Below are 27,349 nucleotides of genomic sequence, written 5' to 3'. Positions count from 1 at the left end.
TCCAAACTCATTCTATGAGGCCACCATCACCCTAATACCAAAACCTGACAAAGATGCCACAAGAAAAGAAAACTACAGGCCAGTATCACTGATGAACATAGATGCAAAAATCTGTAACAAAATTCTAGCAATCAGAATCCAACAACACATTAAAAAGATCATACACCAAGAGGGCTTTATCCCAGGGATGCAAGGATTCTTCAATATTCACAAATCATTCAATGTAATACACCGCATTAACAAATTGAAAAATAAAAGCCATATGATTATCTCAATAGATGCAGAGAAAGCCTTTGACAAAATTCAACATCCATTTATGATAAAAACTCTCCAGAAAGCAGGAATAGAAGGAACATACCTCAACATAATAAAAGCTATATATGACAAACCCACAGAAAACATTATCCTCAATGGTGAAAAATTGAAAGCATTTCCCCTAAAGTCAGGAACAAGACAAGGGTGCCCACTTTCACCACTACTATTCAACATAGTTCTGGAAGTTTTGGCCACAGCAATCAGAGCAGAAAAAGCAATAAAAGGAATCCAAATTGGAAAAAAAGAAGTAAAACTCTCACTGTTTGCAGATGACATGATCCTCTACATAGAAAACCCTAAAGACTCCACCAGAAAATTACTAGAGCTAATCAATGAATATAGTAAAGTTGCAGGATATAAAATCAACACACAGAAATCCCTTGCATTCCTATACACTAATAATGAGAAAACAGAAAAAGAAATTAAGGAAACAATTCCATTCACCATTGCAATGAAAAGAATAAAATACTTAGGAATGTATCTACCTAAAGAAACTAAAGACCTATATATAGAAAACTATAAAACAATGATTAAAGAAATCAAAGAGGACACTAATAGATTGAGAAATATACCATGTTCATGGATCAGAAGAATCAATATAGTGAACATGAGTATACTACCCAAAGCAATCTATAGATTCAATGCAATCCCTATATCAAGCTACCAGCAGTATTTTTCACAGAGCTAGAACAAATAATTTCACAATTTGTATGGAAACACAAAAAACCTCAAATAGCCAAAGCAATCTTGAGAAAGAAGAATGGAACTGGAGGAATCAACTTGCCTGACTTCAGGCTCTACTACAAAGCCACAGTCATCAAGACAGTATGGTACTAGCACAAGGACAGAAATATAGATCCATGGAACAAAATAGAAAGCCCAGAGATAAATCCACACACCTATGGACACCTTATCTTCAATAAAGGAGGCAAGAATATACAATGGATCAAAGACAATCTCTTTAACAAGTGGTGCTGGGAAAACCGGTCAACCACTTGTAAAAGAATGAAACTAGATCACTTTCTAACACCATACACAAAGATTAACTCAAAATGTATTAAAGATCTAAACGTAAGACCAGAAACTATTAAACTCCTAGAGGAGAACATAGGCAAAACACTCTCCGAGATAAATCACAGCAGGATCCTCTATGACCCACCTCCCAGAATATCGGAAATAAAAGCAAAAATAAACAAATGGGACCTAATTAAAATTAAAAGCTTCTGCACAACAAAGGAAACTATAAGCAAGGTGAAAAGACAGCCTTCACAATGGGAGAAAATAATAGCAAATGAAGCAACTGACAAACAACTAATCTCAAAAATATACACGCAACTCCTGCAGCTCAATTCCAGAAAATAAACAACCCAAACAAAAAATGGGCCAAAGAACTAAATAGACATTTCTCCAAAGAAGACATACAGATGGCTAGCAAACACATGAAAAGATGCTCAATATCACTCATTATCAGAGAAATGCAAATCAAAACCACAATGAGGTACCATTTCACGCCAGTCAGAATGGCTGCTATCCAAAAGTCTACAAGCAATACATGCTGGAGAGGGTGTGGAGAAAAGGGAACCCTCTTACACTGTTGGTGGGAATGCAAACTAGTACAGCCACTATGGAGAAGAGTGTGGAGATTCCTTAAAAAACTGGAAATAGAACTGCCTTATGACCTAGCAATCCCACTGCTGGGCATACACACCGAGGAAACCAGAATTGAAAGAGACACGTGTACCCCAGTGTTCATCGCAGCACTGTTTATAATAGCCAGGACATGGAAGCAACCTAGATGTCCATCAGCAGACGAATGGATAAGAAAGCTGTGGTACATATACACAATGGAGTATTGCTCAGCCATTAAAAAGAATACATTTGAATCAGTTCTAATGAGGTGGATGAAAGTGGAGTCAATTATACAGAGTGAAGTAAGCCAGAAAGAAAAACACCAATACAGTATACTAACGCATATATATGGAATTTAGAAAGATGGTAATGATAACCCTGTATGCGAGACAGCAAAAGAGACACAGATGTATAGAAAAGTCTTTTGGACCCTCTGGGAGAGGGCGAGGGTGGGATGATTTGGGAGAATGGCATTGAAACATATATACTATCATATAAGAAACAAATCACCAGTCTAGGTTTGATGCAGCATATAGGATGCTTGGGGCTGGTGCACTGGGATGACCCAGAGGGATGGCATGGGGAGGGAAGTGGGAGGGGGGTTCAGGATTGGGAACACATGTACACCCGTGGCAGATTCATGTTGATGTATGGCAAAACCAATGCAATACTGTAAAGTAATTAGCCTCCAATTAAAATAAATAAATTTAAATTAAAAAAAGAGAGAGAGAGGAGCAGTGATAAAGTTTCAAGCACAAATCCCTTTATGATGGGCCAAGGCTGGGACCCAAATGAAATCTACTGTTCAGTCATCTGGGAATGGTCCCATCCAGACTGTCAGTAAGGCTTTCATGTGGAAAGGAGTAAAAGGGGAAGGGGAGGAATAAGAACATGGATTCTGTGACATGGCAGAGCTGGGCACATCCACTCATTCACTCAACAACTATCAACTGAGCACCTACTATGTTCCAGAACAGGCACTGCTCTAGACTCTGGAGATTTTGAAAAAAGAAAAGCTCTAATCTCACTGATATCATTTTTCAGATAGGTGTAAAGAGCAAATGACAAACAAGGAAACAAACATATACTATGTCAGGTTGTGATGAGTGCTATAGTGGTAAAGAACCCACTAGCCAATGCAGGAGACATAAGAGACCCATGTTCAATCCCTGGGTGGGAAAGATCCCCTGGAGGAGGAAATGGAAACCCACTCCAGTATTCTTGCCTGGGAAATCCTATGTACAGAAGAGCCGGAGGGCTACAGGCCATTGAATTGCAGAGTTGGACATGACTGAAGTGACTTAGTACTAAAGGAAGAATGAGTGTTGAGGGACTTTGAGAAAGTTACATAATTTTCAAAACCCTTGTTTCCTCACCTACATAATATAGGTTAGAGTACCTACCTCCAAGGGTTTAGTGAGGATTAAATGGGATAATGTATATAAAGTGTTTTGAATACACTGGCACACAAAAAGCACTTAACACAGATTAGCACTTGCTTTTAAGAAACTGGAAAGAAACTATCTTAAGAGGCAATGACTCTTAGGGTTGGCTGCAAAAGGTAGGTCAACTTATGAGAGAGGGCGCTGAAATACACTAAGGAAAAAACCCCACAGTTCTAGAGGGCCTCCAAATAATTATGCTAATTTTAACTCTAGTAATTGTGTTTTTAATCAATGAATTACATAAATAAAATGTATCATCTAAAGGGTTTTTTAATGTACATTTTGGGAAGATTTTTTGAAGTGCTCATTTATACAAGCAAAATCAGAGTTTTAGAACTTTAAAAGAGAACTTTTTAGGGTGGAAACATTTTTTAAAAAGCATCACTGTTAACAGGCAAAAAGTATAACATTCATATCCAGTTATGGTCCTCACAGAGTTTAATTTTTTTAAGAAAAGACATAATATCTTAATAAATCATCATTAAAGCAAACATAAAATTTCTACCTCTATTAATGTAGTTTGATGGTTTCAAAGGTTGACTTTTAAAATTTCCACAGTCATATCATTACTCTATGATGTAATTGTTTCAACAGCTGTTTTCAGATTTGTTTTAAAAAAAGGAAAACTATTCCCTGATTCCGTGGGTAGGCAGTACGTCATTTAACCTGGCATGCGTTTAAGCTGGAGGTGTCATTGAGCGAGACCATGTATTTGAAGCATCCTAAGGCAGGCTTTAATATACTTTCTAGACATTTGAAATTCAATTTTTTGCTTTAAAAGTATTTAAAATTCATAAAGAAACTCTGTTTTCTGTTACCTTCTTATAAGACTAATGAACAGAAAATCTAAAACTAATTTATTCTAATAAAGCAATAATGCAAAATTTTTCATGTCCATTTAAGAATGTGCCTATATATTGTACATGTATTATTTTTTACAAAAATACATATATATATATAAAACTTTCCAAAAGTGTTTTAGGTTTAGATAATCCATTTCATCAGTAGGTTTTAGATTCTGACTGTAATCTTCAAACAGTTGGTAACCCATTATTATACCTCTGTTATTTGCAAACTGAGAGGAATCCAAACAAAGCATTCTCTCCTAAAACAACATGAGACAAGTAGAGAAAAGAAGAAAAAAATTCCTCAGTAACTTCACAGAAGAATGCAGCACTGGACACTCCTTACTTGGATTCAGTAACTGCATGTGGCATAAGCCACATAAATAAAGTTATGGGATTCTTCTATGAGTAGATGAATAGATAGTACAGTGACTTTAAATTGTTTGGATTTGGGTATTTCTTTGTGCATATAAGGATGGGTTTCTTATAAATTCATTTAAAAATAAAATGAAAAAGGGAACAAAAACTGTAATAATTTTTAACCTAAGTACATGAAGGATCTTAACCTAAAGTCCAAGGATGGGTGATCATGGATCTATGAAATCATAGATCACTGAAATCATATGCAAATTACTTTCATAGGAAATACTTTCATATTCATATGTATTCATATAAATACAGCCTAGAAGGGAGTTAGGTAGTCATAGCTATCAGTGTCTCTCAGGGGTCTGCGGACCCTAAACACTTGAGAACATGTGCAGATGAAGCACATTCTCTGGGTTGTTTTTCCAGCCACAGTGGTGAAATACATGGGTTCCTCTCCTGTACACTGTTGATGCCTTAGTCTCAGGATGGCAACTCCACTGCAGCACTTAGGAAATTGCATTGCAATTATTTACATGTCTATAACTTCTTTTGGACAATATATTCCTTAAAAGCATGGACTGTGATTCATATTATTATTGTGTTTGTAGGTCTATTGCTCCTATTAAACGTGCCCTATGAGCAAACCAACTTTGTCCATGTTTACCTCTGTATTCTGCAAAGTTGCAGCATAATGCTCGTACATGCTGGGCCTTAAAATGATTGCTGAACCAAGCTGATTTGTTTCTGCCTAGACAGTCTGTGGTTCCTCATGGCTAACAGCTTGCTTAGATTCATGTTGACCAGATCTTGTCTTTAAGATTAGCCCTGAGTTCCAGCAACACAGTTGATTCCCAGCTGTCTATGAAAATGTTACAGTATTTCAGCTGTGCTTTATTGAGTTCTTGAAGCATTTTTTCTGTCCACTCTGGGCTCATCTACTCTTGCTTAAATTCCTTGCTTAAGCAGCTGCTAAACTATCCTGCTGTATTCAATTCTCCTCACATACTTAACCCAGCCCTGCAGATTTTGCAATCATAGCTTCCGTGCTTGAGAATAAATACTACAAACTTTGATGAAGATGATGTCTGGTCATTTGATGTTAAGTACATGGTATGAAAAATTAGATTTGCCTCTGCTTCACAGAATTAGTCACTATTAAACATTTCTTTCCTTACTTTCAAGTTTAAAAGTGATTTAAAATGTTTTATAGTCTCATCCCAAAATGTGTTTTAGACATATAAATCCTATTACATTTTTTAAGTTTACTATTGCTTCTGTTTTTTAAATGAGTTGACAAATGCTTATTTTTAAATTTATAATTTAAGATAAAAATACAGCAGTTCCTATAGAAAGAATAAATGTATCGGCACCTGTAAAAACAACTCCAAATCTTTTTTTCTCCAAAAGCAATAGCTAACGTGAAAGATTTGTTTCTTCTTATGCCAGGTTCCAGCTGCTTCACTTTGTTTAAAACTGACTTCAAAGTTTAAACAGTGTCCTGTCCCAACAAATAACCTCCCCCAGATGGAATTATCTGGAGTACTAGCCTCAGTGCTCTGAATACCACACCTGCAGCCTTTTAATTTAACATTTTATAAACTTTCATAGAGGAAATGGTAGATTTTTTCGGTCCCCTAACTTTTGGAGAGTTTAATGTATGAAGGGAATTTTATACTTGGGATGAATTTGGAGATATTTAGAAGAATAAAAAATTGGAATTATTGTTTCTACTGTGTTGATTATTATGAGAGAAAGAAGGAAATGAAAAAAAAATTGAAACATTTAAAGTAAAAAATCTTACCTGTAAATAAAGATGTGAGGTACAGACTGGGCTCAATTTGTGTCTGATCCGTATCACCTGGCAAAGCTACAGTTAAAAAATTTTTTTTCATAAGAAAATCAGTGAAGCATAGAAATAATCATGGTTTCTTCCACAAACAAACAAACAAACCCACAAACTAAATGCACTTCCACAGTTAGTTTCATAAAGCCAGGCAAACAGAAGCCTGACCTTGTGGCCTTAACATAAAAAAAGAAATTAAACAGCTGAATTTTAATGACTGTCAATAGGATAATACTTTACCTAATAGATTATTATCTTTATGCATCAAAAATTAGGGAAAAGGATCATGAGAGAATTTGCAGTATTATTTGTATTAAATAAGAGAAGCTCATGGGCCATTTAGCTCTTCCAAAGCTAAAAGTTTTCACAGATTCCCTTACTTAAGGATTTAATCATTATAAATGAAGTTTATCCACCTCACTAGAACTGACTCATATTTGTTCCTTTTTACAGCTGAGTAATATTCCATTGTATATATGTACCATAACTTCCTTATCCATTCATCTATCAACAGACATCTATGCTGCTTCCATGTCCTGGCTATTTTAAATAGTGTTGTAGTGAATACTGGGTACATGTGTCTTTTACAATTATGGTTTTTCTAAGGTATATGCCCAGGAGTGGGATTGCTGGGTTATATGGCAGTTTTATTCTTAGTTTTTAAAAGAATCTCCATACTGTTCTCCATAGCGGCTATATTAATTTACATCCCCACCAACAGTGCAAGATGGGTCCCCGGTGAGGTGGATGAACCTAGAGCCTGTTATATAGAGTAAGGTAAGTCAGAAAAAGAAAAGCAAATACTGTATATTAAAGCATATATATGGCATCTAGAAAAATGGTACTGATGAACCTATTTGCAGGACAGGAATAGGAACATAGACACACAGAACAGAGATGTGGACAGTGCGGTGAGAGAGTGGGACAGATTTAGAGAGTAGCACCGAAACATATACATAACCATATGTAAAAGAGACAGATAGCAGGAAGTTGCTGTTTAACACAGGGAGCTCAACCCGGTACTCTGGGATGCGGTGAGGAGGGAGAGGGAGTAGTGCTTACTATGATGTTACTATTAGATACTATCTACGTTCACTTTCCCTCTGCCTTTAAGTTTCTGAGCGAGGGGACAAAACTTACTGCTAGGCGCTTTTCAGATTCTGTAATTCAGAGTCTTATAGAATCTGGTATACAAACACAGAAACAAAGGTATCAATACTATGTCAGAGATCCCTTCCACTGAAGAACCACTTGTTTGTATCAAGTAAATTAAGAGGCAGTTTTCTCTGAAGTGGTTCCCTGAAAGCCCAGAATTCAAACTTACCTATTGTGTTATAGTAAGAAATAAGCAACATCATCCCCTTTCAGACTAAACAAAACAGGGTGGAAGCTAAGAAAAAGAATCTACTTTTTTTCTGTTCCTACTACACTGGTATGTAAGATAAAAAAATTTTGGCAAGTAAATAATAACCAGACACTCTTATTAGAGAGACAGCTTGTGACTAAGAGCACAGATTCAGAGACTAAGCTACCTGAATACGAATCATAGTGCCGACTTGCGTGAGGTCTGGGAGAAATACCCACCGTGAAGTATCACCACTTTGTGCTTCCATCTCCTCTTCTAGCTCACAGGTTTCTTATTATCGTGAATAAGAACGATATACGTAAATTAAATAACCTAGAGCAGTGCCCACAGAGGCACTCAGCAAGTGGTTGTTTTATTATTATTTAGCCTATGATTATTTTCTAACTTTTCCCGATTGACAAAAGAATTGCTCTCATTAAAGCAATCTTTCCAAAACATATTTTGACAGGGAGATTTTTTGCTTAAGAAAAAGAAAAAAATACTGATCACATATTAGAGCAGTAGAGCTGTAAGGGATCTCAGAGATTATCTTATGTTTACTAAAAGTAAATCACAATTCAGAAAGGTTCACTGACAAAGAAATCAACGTGACAAGTTAGCTGTGGAACTACAACTCGTAAGAAAAGGTTCTTTCCCTACCACCCAATATTTTCATATTCTTCTACTAGGATGTATCTTGGTAGATATTGAGCTATTGAGGCCTCTAAGAATAATCAGAAATTATCTGTTCTACTTTTTTTTAAAAAAAGTTATGAAGGAAGGAAATTTTTAGTATGTTCAAGAGCATAGCTGTTGATTTCGGAATTTGACTTGGTTTGACTCCCAGCTCTATCATTTATTAAGTGTGTAACCTTGGGCAAAATACGTAACTTCTTTGAGCCTCAGGTTCGTCAAGACTACTATTAACATTACCTACCTAACTGAATTGATTAAAGATCTTAGCAGAGTACATGACATAAAGGAAGCACACATAAATGTAGCTGTTACCTATTTTCACTGTCGTTATCATAACCATAAACAAAACTCTCCTTTACCCAAACTAGGAGAGAATACTTCTCCAGTGATTTCTAATGGAAAAAATGACCACTCTGTCAATACCAGAGTTGACTATTGTCATTTTTTCCTATACCAAGTAGCTGCCTCATAATTCTCAGCTGCTGGCGACAGGGTTTACTGGGAGTTTGTATACTGTGCTCTGTAGGTGACAATGAAGGTAGCAAACACAACCCACACCATGGCAAACAGGACTTGAAAGCTGTTTATCAAGTTTGTTAGTTCTTACACTTCCTCACCCTGCTGTTCAAAACTGAAGAAACATAATATTCATTGGTATTCAAGTCAAAGAAAGAAGAGAAAATTTCTAAATATTTTATCTATAAATTGCTATTAACATTTCTATGGAAATTCCTAGTGGGTAGTGTTGACTATAATTTGAATCATAAATTACCTATGAATGTAATTTATCCTTTTAGCTTCACCACAAAAGGCAAATGTGTTAACTTTATTTAAATGTTTAAAACTACCACGGAATAAAAACAAATGATCTTAGATCTAAAAATAGAATCGAAGGCTAGAAAAGTAGGGATACTCCTGAAAATGCTTTAAATGAGGGCACATGGAGGGCACGGGGATTGTACCGCCTGTACACTATACTTCTTCCAAACATTCACTGTATTTCAGCACTTTAAATGGTCTTTCAAAATCTTGTAGCTATATGGTGTCAACATGAAAGCAAGTCATCATATTTCAAAAAGCGGTACTTTTAAAAGGATAGGAACCTAGGCTTTATGTTTTATTCCTGTATTGCAAAAATTTTATTTTTGGTTGAAAATTTATCTTCCACTCTGTAATACTATTTTTAGTAAGAACCACTAGTATAGCAATACTTCAAGCTGTAGATCGTTATATTATTGTTTTAAACAAATTCTTTATGTATTTAAGAAAACCATGCAGTACTGTAGGACTGTTAACTGCAAAACAAGGATATAAAGATGAAGGCCTCCAAAACAGGAATTTTTTTAACCCACAAAACAAGAGTTTTTAAATGAGTGACACCCAGAATTTGAAACCAAATCTAACAAGCAGAAATCTAAAATTAGTAACAATCGGAATAGCTGGAACTTTTATACTAGCGTGCTCACTGAAGGAAAAAAAGGGGGATATTAGGAATATTATTAAATATAGCAGTTAATACTTTTCAAACAAATATGTTACTCATTGGCTGTATCTCTAATAGGTATACAACTCTTGCCAATAATAGCATTTTCAGAAATAGTATCTTGGCAGCATAAAAGCTTATATTCAACTGACAGGAAGCTGATTGGTAATTCAGAAAATAGATGACCCACGTATTCTGAATGCAGACTATGATTTATTTGAATAACGTACACTTAGTTATTAAGGCTCATTAAAAACCATTTAAGTGCTTACTGAGCAGTATAATGACAAAGAGAGTTCCTGCCTTTTAGTGGCAGGAATGTCTAGAGGGACATTCCAGCATTAAAATCTGGTTGCAAACAGAGAGACTCGATGTTTTAGTAGACAACTTTATCTACAAGACACTTCCTGCTGGTTGAACAGCCTGTGACACAGCTACTAAAACAAATTCCTCTCAGATAATTCTTTATAAAAGCATGCCATAATGGTTTGAAAACTAAAGGAATCTTAAAAATTACAATAGGTTTGCCCCATGAAAGACGCCATACATTCAGTGTGATTTCATTTTTTTAAAGTACAAAGTCAAGAGAACTAATCTATGCTGCTAGAAGTCAGAACAAAAAAAACTCAGAACAGTGGTTATCTTTTTGAGGGTGGAAGCTGTGTCTGAAAGTGAATATGAAGGGGCTCTGGAGATGCTGGCAATATTGTTTCTTGAATACCTAAGTGTGCTCAGTTTCTGACAGTTCTTTCAGCTGTACAGCTATGTGTACTTTTCTGTATGTATATTATACTTCCATAAAAGGTTGAAGTCGAAAAAAATTCAACAGGTTAGTTTCATCAATTAAAAGGTTCAGTTCAGTTCAGTCGCTTAGTCGTATCTGACTCTGCGACCCATGAACCCCAGCACGCTAGGCCTCCCTGTCCATCACCAACTCCCAGAGTTTACCCAAACTCATGTCCATTGAGTCAGTGATGCCATCTAACCATCTCATCCACTGTCGTCCCCTTCTCCTCCTGCCCTCAATCTTTCCCAGCATCAGGGTCTTTTCAAATGAGTCAGCTCTCCGCATCAGGTGGCCAAAATATTGGAGTTTCAGCTTCAACATCAGTCTTTCCAATGAAAACCCAGGACTGATTTCCTTTAGGATGGATTGGTTGGATCTCCTTGCAGTCCAAGGGACTCTCAAGAGTCTTCTCCAACACCACAGTTCAAAAGCATCAATTCTTCAGCGCTCAGCTTTCTTTATAGTCCAACTCTCACATCCATACATGACCAATGGAAAAGCCGTAGCCTTGACTATGTTGACAAAGTTATGTCTCTGCTTTTTAATATGCCATCTAGGTTGGTCATAACTTTCCTCCCAAGGAGCAAACGTCTTTTAATTTCATGGCTGCAATCACCATCTGCAGTGATTTTGGAGCCCAGAAAAATAAAGTCAGCCACTGTTTCCACTGTTTTCCCATCTATTTGCCATGAAGTGATGGGACCAGATGCCATGATCTTAGTTTTCTGAATGTTGAGCTTTAAGCCAACTTTTTCACTCTCCTCTTTTACTTTCATCAAGAGGCTCTTTAGTTCCTCTTCACTTTCTGCCATAAGGTTAGTTTCATCTTCTTGTTTTAGACTGTTTTCCAGTGAATGAAAATGCCACGTAACTGACTGCGCCGTAAGGTTAGTTTCATGTTCTTGTTTTAGACTGTTTTCCAATGAATGAAAATGCCATATAACTGACTGTGCCAGGCAGCCCTTCACATCAAGTTAGCATCAGCAGCATTGCTGACTACAAAGACAAATTCTTATTTCTTTTCTTAAAATCTTGAAACAACTGTGAGGTGAAATTACTCAGAAAGTGAAAAAAAGCCACAGTCGCTTAGTAGTATCTGACTCTGCAACCCCACGGACTGTAGCCCACCAAGCTCCTGTGTCCATGGAATTCTCCAGGCAAGAATCCTGGAGTGGCTGCCATTACCTTCAGAAGCAGAAGGCAAGGAGGGAAGTTCTGGTTGTTGCCGCTGCTGTTCTCGATTGACTCTCAAGTCTAGCCTGACTTACTACTTAGGATACCTGATGCTGCAACAATGAGCCATTCAATTCAACTGAAGGCTCAAACTAATCTCATTTTAACTAATCTTGAAAGCGTTTCTAAAATATCAATACATTTTATAAAAGCCACTTATTTCCTTATTTTGACTACAAAAAAGGTTTGCTCTTTCAGCTTACGTCTATAAAGCAATGACATCATAATAACATTTAAACACAACTATAACTCTTAATCAATAGTAACTCCTATAACTTTAATCACGCAAGGCCACAGATTGTTTAGGTCACTATTATCACATCCTTATAAACAACATTTGACAGCAAAGCTGAAAGCAAAGTACGTCCCTAATATTTACTTAACAGTTTGAATCTGAGTGTTTTATAATTTACACACAGAAAATTCATTTTCTGAGTTGGAAATTCTTTCTAATGAAAACTTCTAACTATGGCCTGTGACTATCACTAAAAATACAGTGTATTATTTGTATAGTCTTTACAGTGGTTTTGCCATATCTAGTCATGCCTAACTAAATTTGGAAACAAAAATTAAATGTGACACAGTGACCAGTTCACTTCCCCAAGGCCAGACCTGGTAACTTGAAAAAAAGTGTGAAAGAATGAAAAATGAGCTTTCAAATACAGGAAGCCACTAGAAAATAAGAACAACACCATTTCATATCCTAAAATTAGAGCTCCAAAGATTTTCTGTTGACTAGTAAGTTTCAGGGTTAGGGGGAAGGGAGGCAAGGGGGATTTCTGCTCACTGTACACACGACACCAGTGGGAATAAGGGCCAGTCCAAGTTCTATGTTACCATTACGCTGGGTAATAGTTCCAAGCTGTGAGGCGCAGCTGTATGGGCCCTGCCAGCAAGGCCATGGCAGCAGCGCTTTGATAGCGTGGGGCCCTGAAGTGTCAGGATATAGAGAAGACAGCAGTTGTTGGCTGTGAAAACAGTCTGATACAAACCAGATGGGAACTTACTAGATGGGCAACACAAAGGAAAACAATTGGTTCATTCAACAAAGTCAGGCCCCTGCCCCAGAGAATTCACAGAAGACAATAACAGTCACCCAGAGTTGATGCAAACAAGAAACAGTCATGTGGTTACAGTTTAAAGAATTGTTTTTCCTCAGACTAAACAAAGTTTTGCTTTCTAATTCTTATATTCATTAATTGCAGTTTGGTGTACAAGCCTTTCTGCCAAAGACAAATATTTCATTTATACAATAAATACTTTAGTGACACTGAGAGAAATATATGAGGACATGGAAACTAATTTTGTGCTGCTTCCTGTAAAGTGCTATGAACATAGGTTAAGCTATTTCAAGAAATCGGTAAATTTAGAAAATGATTGATGATGCTGACACAGCAATTAGAAAATATCCAACATAATATTTCCATGACTTCCTAAGTCTGATTTGTTTTAATGTAGGAAGAAAAACATGAAGGCAATAATCATAGGCTTCTGGAACTACATTTCTACCTAAATGATTTTTTCTGACTTTATTAGATGGGACAGTATTATTGTAATTATATTCACAGCAAAAAAGTGCCAGAGTTCTCTACAGACTTAAACTGCGTGAGTATTATCACAGTAACAAGTACCTGTTCATTTTTCTTTTTCTGGTTCCTGTCCATCTTAAGTTGACAATATAATAAAGATTAACAATTTGATTTTAAGATAACTTTCGGCAATAACATTTCACTTTAAGATTCTATGGGCATATATTCCACAACAGTCATCTGTTCTGCTATTCTGAAAGATAGTAAATAGCATTCTAGCTTAAAATAATTCATAGGTAATTGCTTATTTTCCATTAGAAATTCCAGCACAACTTGGGCCTCTGCATTTGCTACTAATTTAATAACACATCCAAGAAAGCCTTGTATGTGTAATCACTATTCTTAGGTGATAACAAGTAGCCCATCAAAGAAACTGAAATTAACAGTACCTTTCACGCAATTATTTGAACGTTTTATACTATAAAATATATATAAAATTGTATAAAACAGTAAATCTATTTTATATCTTTATAATAAAAAATGGTTTCTTAGAAGACATGAATCTGTGGAATTGTGAAAATTACTGATACTTGAGACACAACCCAGGTTTCCCAATTTGCATTTGATGCACTATCCTGATTATTTTTTTTTTTTGGTTCCCACCCCTAAAAACTGAGGCCAAACATTTAATGACATCTTTCCTGTTGCATTAGATCTTTCATCCTTTGCAAGGCATTTCTGAAGGAAACCAGAGAAACAGAAGTGGAGTAACAGCCTGATGTGTAGACTAAATGCAGTCATCAGCATTTCCAGCCACGGGCATCCCCCTGCCCCGGCCCCTCCACTCTGCTGTTCATGCACACACATTCACACACATTGTTTTACAGTCTAAATTACTGGCAACGGTACTGAATGATGGTTTTGACTAAGTTTAATCATCAAATCCAAAAATCAGGTTGTGCTTATAAGCCGAATTCCCATGTAATAAGAAGGAAAGGAAAACATGAAAAAAATGGTCTTATACAAAAGGAATTAAGAATAAATGTATCAATTCTGCTAAAAGTTATTCTAAACGCATGGAATCAACTCTAATAAAATGATTAACAAAGGTAGTTTGTCTGGGATTTATTAGTAAATGTATTTCTTAGATCTTGGATTAACCCATGAAGAAAAAGGAGTTGATGTCATTTTTATTATTAGGTATACTGAGATAAATTTCTTCAGACATTGCCCATTTTTACTTTTATGGGTATATATATATCCACACATACATATATGTATGAAAAAAACAAGCAATTGCATTAACTACTTTTATCTGATAAACAGATCTTGAAATGATTTCCAAGAACAAGGGCCAGATCAGGCAGAACTTTTTAGAATATGATGTGGAGTCTGGACTCTAGGCTTGTGCAAAAAGAAGTCTATGGAGGGGTCTGAGCAAGGAGTCAAGTGATTTGATTAATATTTTAAACAGTGACTCTTGCTCTGGGTGGATAAAACAGGGGAGTAAAATGAATATAGGAAGACCAACTGAGTAACTTCTCAGGATAATATTAAAGTTGAGGAATATTATGATTTAAAAAATCAACAACAGAAAGTAGAAAACTCAGCTTGACACCAAGCTGTTGAAAAAAATTTTGGTTAGCTTTATTAGAACACTAAAAACTTTAGTATTAAACCAGTTTTTAACTTTTGTGAACAATAAGGCAATCAAGAGTAGTGAGGTTATTTAACCTCTCTGAAACCTCAGTTTTCTCATCTTTATAACACTACTAATAAAAACATTTTATATATTCACTAGTTTATTGTGAGAATGAAAACTTCAACACATGAGAGTCTTTTTGTCAGCTATAAAGCACCTCTCCTTTCTCTATCTTTAAATTTTGAAGATGTCCAAGATTTTAGTTTCATCACTGTAGGTTTGGGGGAAGAAACAAATCTATCATATTTGGCAGTGACTGTGTTCTATCCCAGTGCAACTCTAGGAAGGATAGATTGACTAGAGTGTGATCAAACTAGTAAAGAGCTTGGAAACAATATAAGAAATAGTAAAAGGAACCTGGGCCTTCCCAAGTAGCACTAGTAATGAAAAATCACCTGCTTTAATGCAGGAGATGCAAGAGATGTGGGTTCGATCCCTGAATGGGAAGATACCCTGGAGCAGGGAATGGCAACCCACTCCTGTATTCTTGCCTGGAAAGTTCCAATGACAAAGGAGCCTGGCAGGCTACAGTCCATGGGGCACAAAGAGTCACAGACGACTGAGAGACTGAACACAAGAGGAACACAGCATGTAGATTTGGGATTATAACTGCTTTCAAATATTTGAAAGATTGTTCCATTGAAAGACCTGCTTCTAACACCCAATAGGACAGAACTAGAACCAATAAGTGAGAAGTTATAAGAGGCAAATGTTAACTCAGTAAGAATAATTAGTGCTTTCCATCAATAAAATGTACAACAAATGAGGGTGCTTCCTGATACTGTGAGATAACCATTTACTGGGTCTAATGTCTCATTTGCTGGCTCCCTTTCCTTTCTCTATCTTCAAATCTTGAAGATGTCCAAGATTTTAATCCAGGGATGCTCCCATTCCCTTTCGGTACTTAATCCTTAGGTGATATCATCCATACCCACAACTTTAAATAGCATCCATACTGTCAACTCTCAGCCTTTTATCTCCAGTCCCAACCTCTTCACTGAATTCTAATAACAAACTGCCTATCACTTGAAGTTTTTTTTTTTTTTACTTTATTTTACTTTACAATACTGTATTGGTTTTGCCATACATTGACATGAATCCACCACGGGTGTATACATTAGGCTTCTCAAAATCTGTGTCCTACACAGAATGGCTGATTTTCACCTCAATCTTCCTAACTTTAATAAGTAGCACTACCATTCAACCAGTAATTTTCAGACCAGAAATTTAGGAGTAACTAATCTTTGACTCTGCTTTCAACTACACTCTACATCTAATTTGCCTTAGTAAGTAATTTTTGAAATCAACTTATTCTTCAGTTCTATTAGGTATATGCCATCAATACATAGCCTTAACCTGACCACCATGACACCTCCACCAGGGTCCAAGCCACCATCACCTCTCATGTGGAATATTGGGACAGTCACACACTTCCAATTAGTCTGTTTCCACCACTGTCTCCCTAAGGTCTGTTCTGCATCAGAAGCTGGCGGAAACTTTTAACAATGTAAATTCAAGTCTGTCATTTCGTAGCTCAAACGCTCCACAGGATTCTCATCATTTGCTGTTGTTGTTCAGTTGCCAAGTTGTGTCTTCATGCAACCCCATGGACTGCACTATGCCAAGCCTCCCAGTCCCTCACCATCTCCTGGAGTTTGCCCAAATTTGTGTCAATTGAATCAGTGATGCCATCCAACCATCTCATCCTCTGTCACCATCTTCTTCTGCCTTCAATCTTTGCCAGCATCAGGGTCTTTTTCAATGAGCCAGCTCTTTGCATCATGTGGCCAAAGCGCTGGATCTTCAGCTTCAGCATCAGTCCTTCCAATGAGGATTCAGGGTTGATTTCCTTTATGATTGATTGGTTTGATCTCCTCACTGTCCAAGGGACTCTCAAGAGTCCTCTCTAGCACCACAGTTCAAAAGCATCAATTCTTCGGCACTCTGCCTTCTCTATGGTCCTCCAGTTTATCTTTATTCTCATCATACTCAGACTGAAATCCAAATTCCTTCTCAGAGTCTGCAGAGCTCGACATGGTCTGCAGCCTACATCTCCTGTCTCAGTTCCTATCTCAGCTCCCTTGCACACTCCCCTCCAACCACAACGGCCTTCTTGTTGTTCCTTGGGCAAGTTCATTCCCTCCTTAACACCTTCATTTTTCCTTCATATTCCTACATGGAATACTCTTCCCCAAACGTTTGCAACATTTCCCCTTCCCTTCACTCTGTGTGGAAATGCCATTCCTTCAAAAAGGGCTCCCCTAACCAAATGATCTAAAGAAGCAAAACCACTTACCCTGCTTTCTTCACTATCTATCACTCTGCTTTATGTTCTTCTTAATTGAAACTAATAGAAATACAAATTGACAGACATTATTTTTAAAATAAAGAATACCTTTCAAAAATGTTTTGCTTTTTATTTGGAAAGAATTTCAATCTTGGGGCAAAGTTACAAGAATAATATAAAGAATACCTGTATCTCACTTGCCCAGATCCATAGTGGTTAACTTTACCCTGTGTTTAGGTGACCATATGCAGGTTAGGTCTCAGCAATCCCAACTGGAGGTACACAGTATTCATCTGCCCCTCTGTAGTTGCACTAATTTTGATCATCCCATCACAGTACTATCCTATGTTTCCCTTTCTCTGATGAGACACTTTAAGACCATGCAAATATCCTGCCCCTCATTAAACTTTCCTGTACATTTAGCATTCATTGATGACCTCTGCCCCATCTAATCTTTACTAGGATGCTTGCAACATGCTGGCTTTCCAACAGTACTAGTCACTTCGCACTTGCCTGTTGACTCCAAGGACTTCTAAAAACCCTTTATGTTTTTCACAGCACTTAACATCATCTGAAATTGCTGTAAATTAACTTACTTTTTTTTTTTACTATGTATACAAGGGTGTAAGCTCTGTGAAAGCAAGGATTTCACCTGATACGTTTACCATACTCTCTCCAAGGTTTGGAACAATACCTGGCCCATAGCAACTACTTAAGAATGAATAGAAAAAGAAAGAAAACTGTTAACAAGGCCCCTGAACTAGACGGGAGAATAGGACTACCTCATACATTTGATCCAATAAACACTTAATGGAAAACTACCATTTATGGTGCTGTGCTAGAGAGCAGGTGGTGCAGAGATGAATGAAACAAGGCCATTGTCTCTAAGAAATTTACTTTCCAGAGAAAGAGAGAGGCCATAAGGAAATAATACTACAAGGTATGATGCAAGGGCTAAAAGTGAAATATATACCAAATAGCATAGGCCCTTCAGGGACACAGAGTAGACCAAAAATGTTTGCTTCTAGGACGGAAAGGTGGTGAAAGAGGGCAGAGGAGGGAACAGTTTCAAGTGAAGACACTAAGAAAGGCATGTGAAGGGAAACGTAGGAGACACTGGTAAGCATTGTAGGATGAGGGTTGAGAAGAAATAGAATTATGAAGCATTTGTGGCTACAACTGACCTGAAGAATCATTGAGCCCATCTTCATTTTGTACATAAGAATGAATGATCCTTCTTATTCCACATTCATTCCCTTGCCCCCCTGCTCCTTCCCCTCCTACCCTTTCCTTTCCCCTCTACTTTCTCAAAGTGAGACCTCTTCCCTTCTTCCTATTCCTTCCCTTTCTTTCTCTGCACTTACCCTTTTCATCTCTCAGGATTATGTCTTTCTCCCTCTCCCTTTGTCAAGAGTAGAAATGAGATGGGAATCAAAGTTGCAGGTGGAAGAGTTACCTTCAAGGAGGTAAAAAGCACTATTCTTTCTTGAACCCAAAAGGGAAAAAATGAAAAGATTAATGTAGAGTTGTAAGAAGTCAGAGCTAGAGTAGCTATAAATGAAAGAGTAGAATTTTGGAAATACATTTGAAAGAGTAGAAGTTGGAAAAGCAAAAGCATATATTAAAAAAGAACTGAGGGGATAACATTTGGATTAAGGGTTTGGGGAGAAGGGCTAGAATAGATGTTATTTTGGAGCCAAAATCCATATGAAATTAATAAATGTTATTACTGGGGAATAGCCAAACTTCCATTCAAGCCCCACAGCACAGTTTGCTGCTCCTGCTGCTAAGTCACTTCAGTCGTGTCGGACTCTGTGCGACCCCATAGACAGCAGCCCATAAGGCGCCACCGTCCCTGGGATTCTCCAGGCAAGAACACTGGAGCGGGTTGCCATTTCCTTCTCCAATGCATGAAAGTGAAAAGTGAAAGTGAAGTTGCTCAGTCGTGACCCCATGGACTGCAGCATACCAGGCTCCTCTGCCCATGGGATTTTCCAGGCAAGAGTACTGGAGTGGGGTGCCACTGCCTTCTCCGGCACAGTTTGCTAACAGGTTATAATTTTACAAACTGCATCAACACCATTAGAATTTCATGACCAGGAACAAAAATCAGATAACGGGGATTAACACAGATCAAAGAGACACAGAGGTCTTGGATGGTTGTAAGACAGTATTTACGTGAGTTAACCATATAGATCAGGCAAAATATAGGGCCTGAGGAATAGCCAGTCAAGAGAAACCGGACTGAGTAAATGGAGGCTGCGGTACAGGTGGGAGAAAGAATACATGACTGAAGTGGCTTCACTAACTGATACACTAACTGCCTCACAACATCTGCCTCCTGTCCCATTACCCAATCCAGCCAGGTTAGTTAGGGGAAGAAAGACAAAAGTATTAAGCTCTGTAATGAATAAGACAACTATCCCTATACTCCAAGGATTATTATTATTATTCCCCAGCAATTTCTCCCACAAACTGAAGTTTCTAGGGAGAGGAGAAAATCCAGGGAAGATGAAAGGAAATAAAAAGCCATCTCAGAAAACTTAGTTCCAGCTGATTAGTACTCAATTGCTTCTGAACGACATCATAGAAGTCCAAAAGTCATCCCTTCTATTCCTTAATGGAGTTGACTTTATGTCGGAAAGGGAAATGAGAGAGGCAGTAGGTTGAACTCTCCCTAGACCAGCAATGAGAACTCTATTTAAAGATAATTCCCTTAAAATTTCTTCATCATAAACACTGCTCAAAATCAGTAAGACTTGCCTAGAAAACTTCATAGCCCTAAGCACCTAAATTTTAATCTGTCACTCCCATCTCCAAGCAGTATCTATGATCTCATTTGTGTTTCTAAATCACTACAGGTTTGTTTGGGTAGAATACATCTTTGAACTCTGCCATAGGCCTCCATTACATGTTTACGTATGAATTACATGGTTAAAAATATGGCCTTTAATTCACCAATGTTGTTTTTTATAGCTAAGAACAATCTTGGGAGAGTTTTCCGACTTAAATTTTTTTTTTTTCATGATTCGGTAGTAAAGCTAGTAGTATTAAGCATACCTGGATGATGTTAGATTTTTCTTTAGAATAGGCATAGTGGAAAGGCTGAGCCCAAAGGCAAAAACTGAGGGCATGTTACATAGATAAAACCTTATTCTATATAACATCAATAATAATAGTGTTAATAGTGGTAAAAAGGAAAAGTACTATGGATAAGAAACATTAAAGTATTAATAAAACAAAATATGTAACTACAATAAAAAGGAGGAAAATGTCTCTCAAGAATATATGAGGAAGGTTGCCAGGATGGACGATGAAATTATAGTGCCTTTTGCCATTTGAGTTACAGGGGTTTTTGCCATGAAATTTAACCATTTTAATACTTTTATGTGTGTCCAACCTGGCCCCTAAATTTAACCCTTACTTTTAAACAGGATGCCACAGCTCATAAATGATTACTAAGCTCTTGCATTATCAGTTTCTCTTAGATTTAAAATGAGAGAATTGCTGACAATGCAATTCACTACAATACTCATTTGTCAATAGATAAGATTATCAATTGGAAATTACCCTGGTTAATAAGCTTCACTATGTCCAATATGCAGATCAATAAAAAAATTTTGTAAAACAATCCTAGGTTTAGTAAATAGAAATTATCTTAAATACAATCACTGAAGAACAAAAAAAATTGTTGTAAGTCAATTTATCTCCTTAACACTATATAGAACTTGTACCATCTCTAGCATTTTCTCACCAACGTCCTTAAAGCTCAGGACCAATGCAGATTCAATAGCTATCTGTTAAAGAAGAGCTGATTACAGCATGAGTATTCAAAAAGAAGAGGCGTTCTGGAGACAGTCATGCCAATGATAACTAATATTTTCATAGCTCTTCATATGTGTAAGTCTTATTCTATGTGCACTACATGTCTTCAACCAAGCTATCAACCTTTTGGAATAGATACTATATTACAGATGAGAAAAGCACAGAAAGGTTAAGTATCTTGCCCAAAGTCACCAGCTAGTGAGTAGCCAGCAGAGTTAGAATTGAACTCAGGAAGTCTGAGTCCAGAGTATGAGCTCTATGCTGCAGTGCTTCTAATTCTACAGTAGAACAGATATCAGCATGAACATCTGGAGTCATTAGGCAGTATTTCACAAAGGGCGGTCCTCTTTCCTCATCAGCACGACCAGGGGTGCTAGTTTAGCATTCAGATTGCCAGGCTTAGACTCAGGTCTCAGGGTTAAGCTGGGAATCTACATTTTAAATTAGAAATGCAGGAGATTAAGTCAAAATTTGAAAGACACTGTATTAAAGACTAAAACTATCGAGTGATGGTACATCCTGTAAGTATAAAAACATTATTTCCCTGTTCTAATTAATTCTGAATTGAAATAATCCAGTTTCTCTTTTATTTAGGGTACAGCTGCCTTAGTAGAGGGCTTCCCTTGTGGCTCAATTGGTAAAGAATCCGCCTGCAATGCTGGAGACCTGGATTCGATCCCTGGGTTGGGAAGATCCCCTGGAGAAAGGTAAGGCTACCCACTCCAGTATTCTGGCCTGGAGAATCCCATGGACTGTATAGTCCATGGGGTCGCAAAGAGTCGGGCACAACTGAACAACTTTCGCTATCACTGGCTCAGTAGAATATTAGACTATTTCCATCCATTGATTGAAATAGTCTGATTTGTATTTTATTTATATAAAACTAAAATCATAAAAAATTTGAATGATTATTCTGTTGATTGGAAGAAAATCATCTGTAATACACTAACTTGTCAATGTAGTTAGTGTTACTTGGAATAGGGCAGTGTAGTATAGTAAAAATACTACTACATCTGGAATAAGAAAATCAGATGCTATTACTAATCAGAATTATAACCTTTGATTCTCAGTAGCAGAAGGATCATTCCCAGTTCAACAAAACCAAAGGTTATTCATCTGACTGCATGCAATTTTCCTACTCCTAGTTCAGTATTTCACTGATATTAAAATACAAGGATATTATCAAATCTATATTATCTCTGTGGTTATTTTGGAAGGTTAAATTTTATTTAATGGCTGCTAAATAAAAAAGCTACTAAGTTTAATGAATAATTTAAATTATGTTTTATATCAATTTGATTTCTATAAACAACAGCATAAAAACTTTAAAGTCAGGTTTTAGGAAATCTGGCTAAGAACAATGAAAGAGTTGCACAGATTTCTGGAATACTGGGAAGTCTTCAAAACAACCCTAGTATATGTTTTTGATGAGACAGGTTTACTATCAAAGACTTGAGAAAAATCTATGTGCTTTATACACAATGTATCATTAATTCTATAACAATAAGACAAGTAAATTATTTCTATAATTAAAATACTCCAACATAGAAAGTGAAAATACTTTAGCAACAACAAGTGAAAATGTTATGGAAATCCCTGAATAATTTTCAGTGTCTTTTCCAATAGATTTTTTCTATCAATCTTCTTAGCCTTAGTTATGCACATGTGTCTCTCAGATTACACACACACACATACATATAATAACATATATACACACATATATTTCTATTTTTAAAATAAAAGATGTAAATTCTGTCTGGTAGGAACAGTGGAAATACTCATCTATGCTAAAAATCCATTAACGTGCCAGAAGAGTGTCTTCTCTCATATGGCTTATGTCCCCACCTCCATCCAAACATTCTCACATAAAATGCAAGAAATGTATATACATAAAGACAATCAGCAAGTTGACCTAACACACTTGCTGCCATGTTTACTTTTTCAGTACTGTAAGAAAAAAGTGACAATTTGACAGTATGATTACAAAAAGATGTTTGTCTTTTTATATTTAATAGCATTCCAACAAATTATTTCTGAAATGGAGTGTTTTAAAGAAATTACTTTTCTCAAACAACTCCTTTTTCTTCTTCTTATCCTTTGAGAGAAGATGCTTTGTCTTATTTCTTTCTCTTAACTCCAAAGCACATTCACAGTCTTTTACACAAAAAGGATGCTAAAAATAATGACCTAAGAATGAATATACAATGGAACATTATTGAACTATAAAGAGGAATGAAGTAATGACATTCTCTACAACATGAATGAACCTTGAAAACATGTTAAAGAGGACAGACACAAAACCCACCTACTGTATGATTCCATTTATATAAAATGTGAATAGGTAAACCCATAGAGATAGAAAGTAAACTAGCAGTTGCCAGGAACTGTGGAGAGGGGAGGGTAGAGAATGAATACTATTGGGTATGGGATTTCTTTCAGTGCAAAGAACATTTTCTGGAATTTTTATAACTTTTAAAATATATTAAAAATGACTGAACTGTACCTTATGAAAGGTAAAATTTTATAATTATCTCAATTTTAAAAATAAAGAATGAGTGAAGGAATACTCACACTATTTCTATTTCATTTAGAGTTCAAAAATACTGCCCACTGACTAACATGTAACCCAATTTAACTTTCTCTACTTTGGGCATATTCTTGGTTGTCTGTTCCCCTTGCTTAACTAATACATCCTCAAAGAATGAAAAATTTTAGTACATAAAAGAAATCACAAAATCTTTTATTTTTTTTATTTTTTTCTCTGCTTTTCTTTTTTTTAAAAATTTTTATTTTTACTTTATTTTACTTTACAATACTGTATTGGTTTTGCCATACATTGACATGAATCCACCACAGGTATACATGAGTTCCCAAACATGAACCCCCCTCCCACCTCCCACCCCATATCATCTCTCTGGATCATTCCCGTGCACTAGCCCCAAGCATCCTGTATCCTGCATCGAACATAGACTGGCAATTCGTTTCTTACATGCTAGTATACATGTTTCAATGCCATTCTCCCAAATCATCCCACCCTCGCCCTCAGAGTCCAAAAGTCTGCTCTACACATCTGTGTCTCTTTTGCTGTCTCGCATACAGGGTCGTCATTACCATCTTTCTAAATTCCATATATATGTGTTAGTATACTGTATTGGTGTTTTTCTTTCTGGCTTACTTCACTCTGTATAATGGGCTCCAGTTTCATCCATCTCATTAGAACTGATTCAAATGTATTCTTTTTAATGGCTGAGTAATACTCCATTGTGTATATGTACCACAGCTTTCTTTTTCTTTTTTTTAGTTTTTTATTTTTTTAATTTTAAAATCTTTAATTCTTACATGTGTTCCCAAACATGAACCCCCCTCCCACCTCCCTCCCCATAACATCTCTGTGGGTCATCCCCACGCACCAGCCCCAAGCATGCTGTATCCTGCGTCAGACATAGACTGGCGATTCAATTCTTACATGATAGTATACATGATAGAATGCCATTCTCCCAAATCATCCCACCCTCTCCCTCTCCCTCTGAGTCCAAAAGTCCGTTATACACAGCTGTGTCTTTTTTCCTGTCTTGCATACAGGGTCGTCATTGCCATCTTTCTAAATTCCATATATATGTGTTAGTATACTGTATTGGTGTTTTTCTTTCTGGCTTACTTCACTCTGTATAATCGGCTCCAGTTTCATCCATCTCATCAGAACTGATTCAAATGAATTCTTTTTAACGGCTGAGTAATACTCCATTGTGTATATGTACCACAGCTTTCTTATCCATTCCTCTGCTGATGGACATCTAGGTTGTTTCCATGTCCTGGCTATTATAAACAGTGCTGATGAACACTGGGGTACACGTGTCTCTTTCTATTCTGGTTTCCTCGGTGTGTATGCCCAGCAGCGGGATTGAAATGACTTAGGGTTATTGTACGATGGCTCTTTGTACCATGTCTACATTCAAAAGTATCAACTGAAAAATGATTATAAGGAACTATTCTCATTTTCTTCTTCTTCTTCTTTCTTTTCTTTCCTTCTCTTCTTCCTTCTATCTTTTTACTAAGTAAGAGAATTAAATGTTGTTTGGGGTCAAAAGCAAAATGGACTGAATCATCAAATTCAATTCAATCAACCCACTGATCACTGACTGTATTTAAGCACAGTGCTATGCTGGGAAACAAGGTCTATTAAATAAACTGAAAAGCCTATCTTAACAAATAAACTACAAAACTATCCTATATATCACTTTCTCTGAAACTTTAATCAGTCTGGAGAATACAGAGTTGGTAAAGGCAGCTCTTGCCATAAACTATGAAATCGTACAATAAATATTTATTAAGTGTTCACTCAATAAGATGGTACAAAACAAGGAAAAGAACATCAATTTTGCCCTCAAGTAGATATGGGCTTGAGTTCTAGACCTTCATTTTCTAAACTGTGTGCTTTGGGCAAGTTAGTTAACCTTCATGAACCTTATCATTTCTCATATAAATGGGAATAATTACCAACTGTGTGGCGTGGCATTATGGGAATAAATGAGACAACATAAAGTGCCTAATAAAGCTTCAGTAAATGGAAACTATTGCTAAGATTATGTTCAGGGCTTCCCTAGTGCCTCAGTGGTGAAGACACCTCCTGCCAATGCAGGAGACATGGATTTGATCCCTGATCCAGGAAAATCGCACATGCCACCAGGCAACTAAGCACATGCACCACATTCTCGCGCCTGTGCTCTAGAGCCCGGAGGTTGCAGCAGGAAGCCTGCACGCCCTAGAGCCTGTGCTCCACAACAAGAGAAGCCACCACAGTGAGAAGCCCACCCACCGCATCTAGAGAGTAGCCCCCGGCTCGCCGCAGCTACAGAAAAACCTGGCCAGCAACGAAGACCCAGCACAGTCAACGATAATTACAGATAATTAAAAAAAAAAGATTACGTTCAGGGCACCAAAGATCTGGAGGGTGGAGTTAAGGATGAACAAGACATTTTGGATGGCATCACTGACCCACTGGACATGAGTTAGAGCAAGCTCCGGGAGATGGTGAAGGACAGGAAAGCCGGGCGTGCTGCAGCCCATGGGGTCTCAAAGAGTCGGACATGGCTGAGCAACTGCATTGAACCGAACTGAAGCCATTTTCAACTGCAGGTTCAAAAAGGACTTGGGAAAATGCAGCTGAATGCTGAATAATAAAAAATGTCAGTTCAATTTGGCAGTACTCTGTAGAGGAATTTTCTGTCTGTGGTCCTGAGGGATACTGGTTTATAATCTTTTCCAGTAAAGTCTGCCCGGTTTTGGTATCAGGGTTATGCTGGAATGAGTTCTCCCATTTTTCTGGCAGTGGGAGCTACCCTTCCAAGACTGTATCAGTGAATGAGAATCTCTCCAGTCTCCTGTCTTAGCTCCCATTCTTTTTCCAGAGGTCTGTGGAGAAGAGATTCCAAGTAGGAGGAACTACTTTTATATCAGTAGCTACCAATGGCTCTATGCTTGGCCTTTACTAAGTCATTAAAGAAAAGCTCAGTCAAACACATCTTGATCTGCTTGTATGGTGCCTGTGACTATATTGCGGCGCAGTCTCTGGTGACACCGTTCTTGTGTCCCAGCTCTCTGGAGAAGTCTGCCTTTCTGTGGACTTTAAGCTACCTGCTCTACACTAAGCTATCTGATTGGTTCAAGAAATGCTACGATTTTATAGTTTATCTGACTTTTTATTATAGTTAGAAGTGACATTCTCCACCTTCCTCCTCCTAGGGGGAAACAGAAACCCCACATTCAGCAATATTTTAAAGCGAATTTCTATTTTATTAATCAGTAATAGCATGGGTTTGTAAAATACACATTTACTCAGATTATGCTTGTTAAACATTTGGTTACATGGATTTGGGGCAGACTCATTAGTCTGTGCCCCTTCTTCTGGGAACCCTATCAGAGATCTATACATATGTTTTTTAAATTACTGTCATACCTTATGAGAAAAAAATAAATTACACAAACTTTTAACTGTGATTTTAAAATTACTAAACCAACT

General features: G+C 37.0%; 1 protein-coding gene across 1 annotated transcript in view; it reads right to left on the bottom strand.

Moving 5' to 3' along the window:
• KIAA0586 (KIAA0586 ortholog) overlaps window positions 1-27,349 on the bottom strand; it is a 138,522-nt gene that overhangs the window by 7,702 nt on the left and 103,471 nt on the right. The window contains exon 30 of the mRNA XM_052646477.1: window positions 6,402-6,467. Coding sequence (XP_052502437.1) covers window positions 6,402-6,467 — 66 coding nt within the window. The remainder of the gene's footprint in view (window positions 1-6,401; window positions 6,468-27,349) is intronic.

The sequence above is a fragment of the Budorcas taxicolor genome, chromosome 10, assembly GCF_023091745.1.
Source record: "Budorcas taxicolor isolate Tak-1 chromosome 10, Takin1.1, whole genome shotgun sequence".
Classification (NCBI taxonomy): domain Eukaryota; kingdom Metazoa; phylum Chordata; class Mammalia; order Artiodactyla; family Bovidae; genus Budorcas; species Budorcas taxicolor.
Note: the sequence above shows the minus strand (reverse complement) of the source record. Positions and strands in the feature narration are given on the sequence as shown.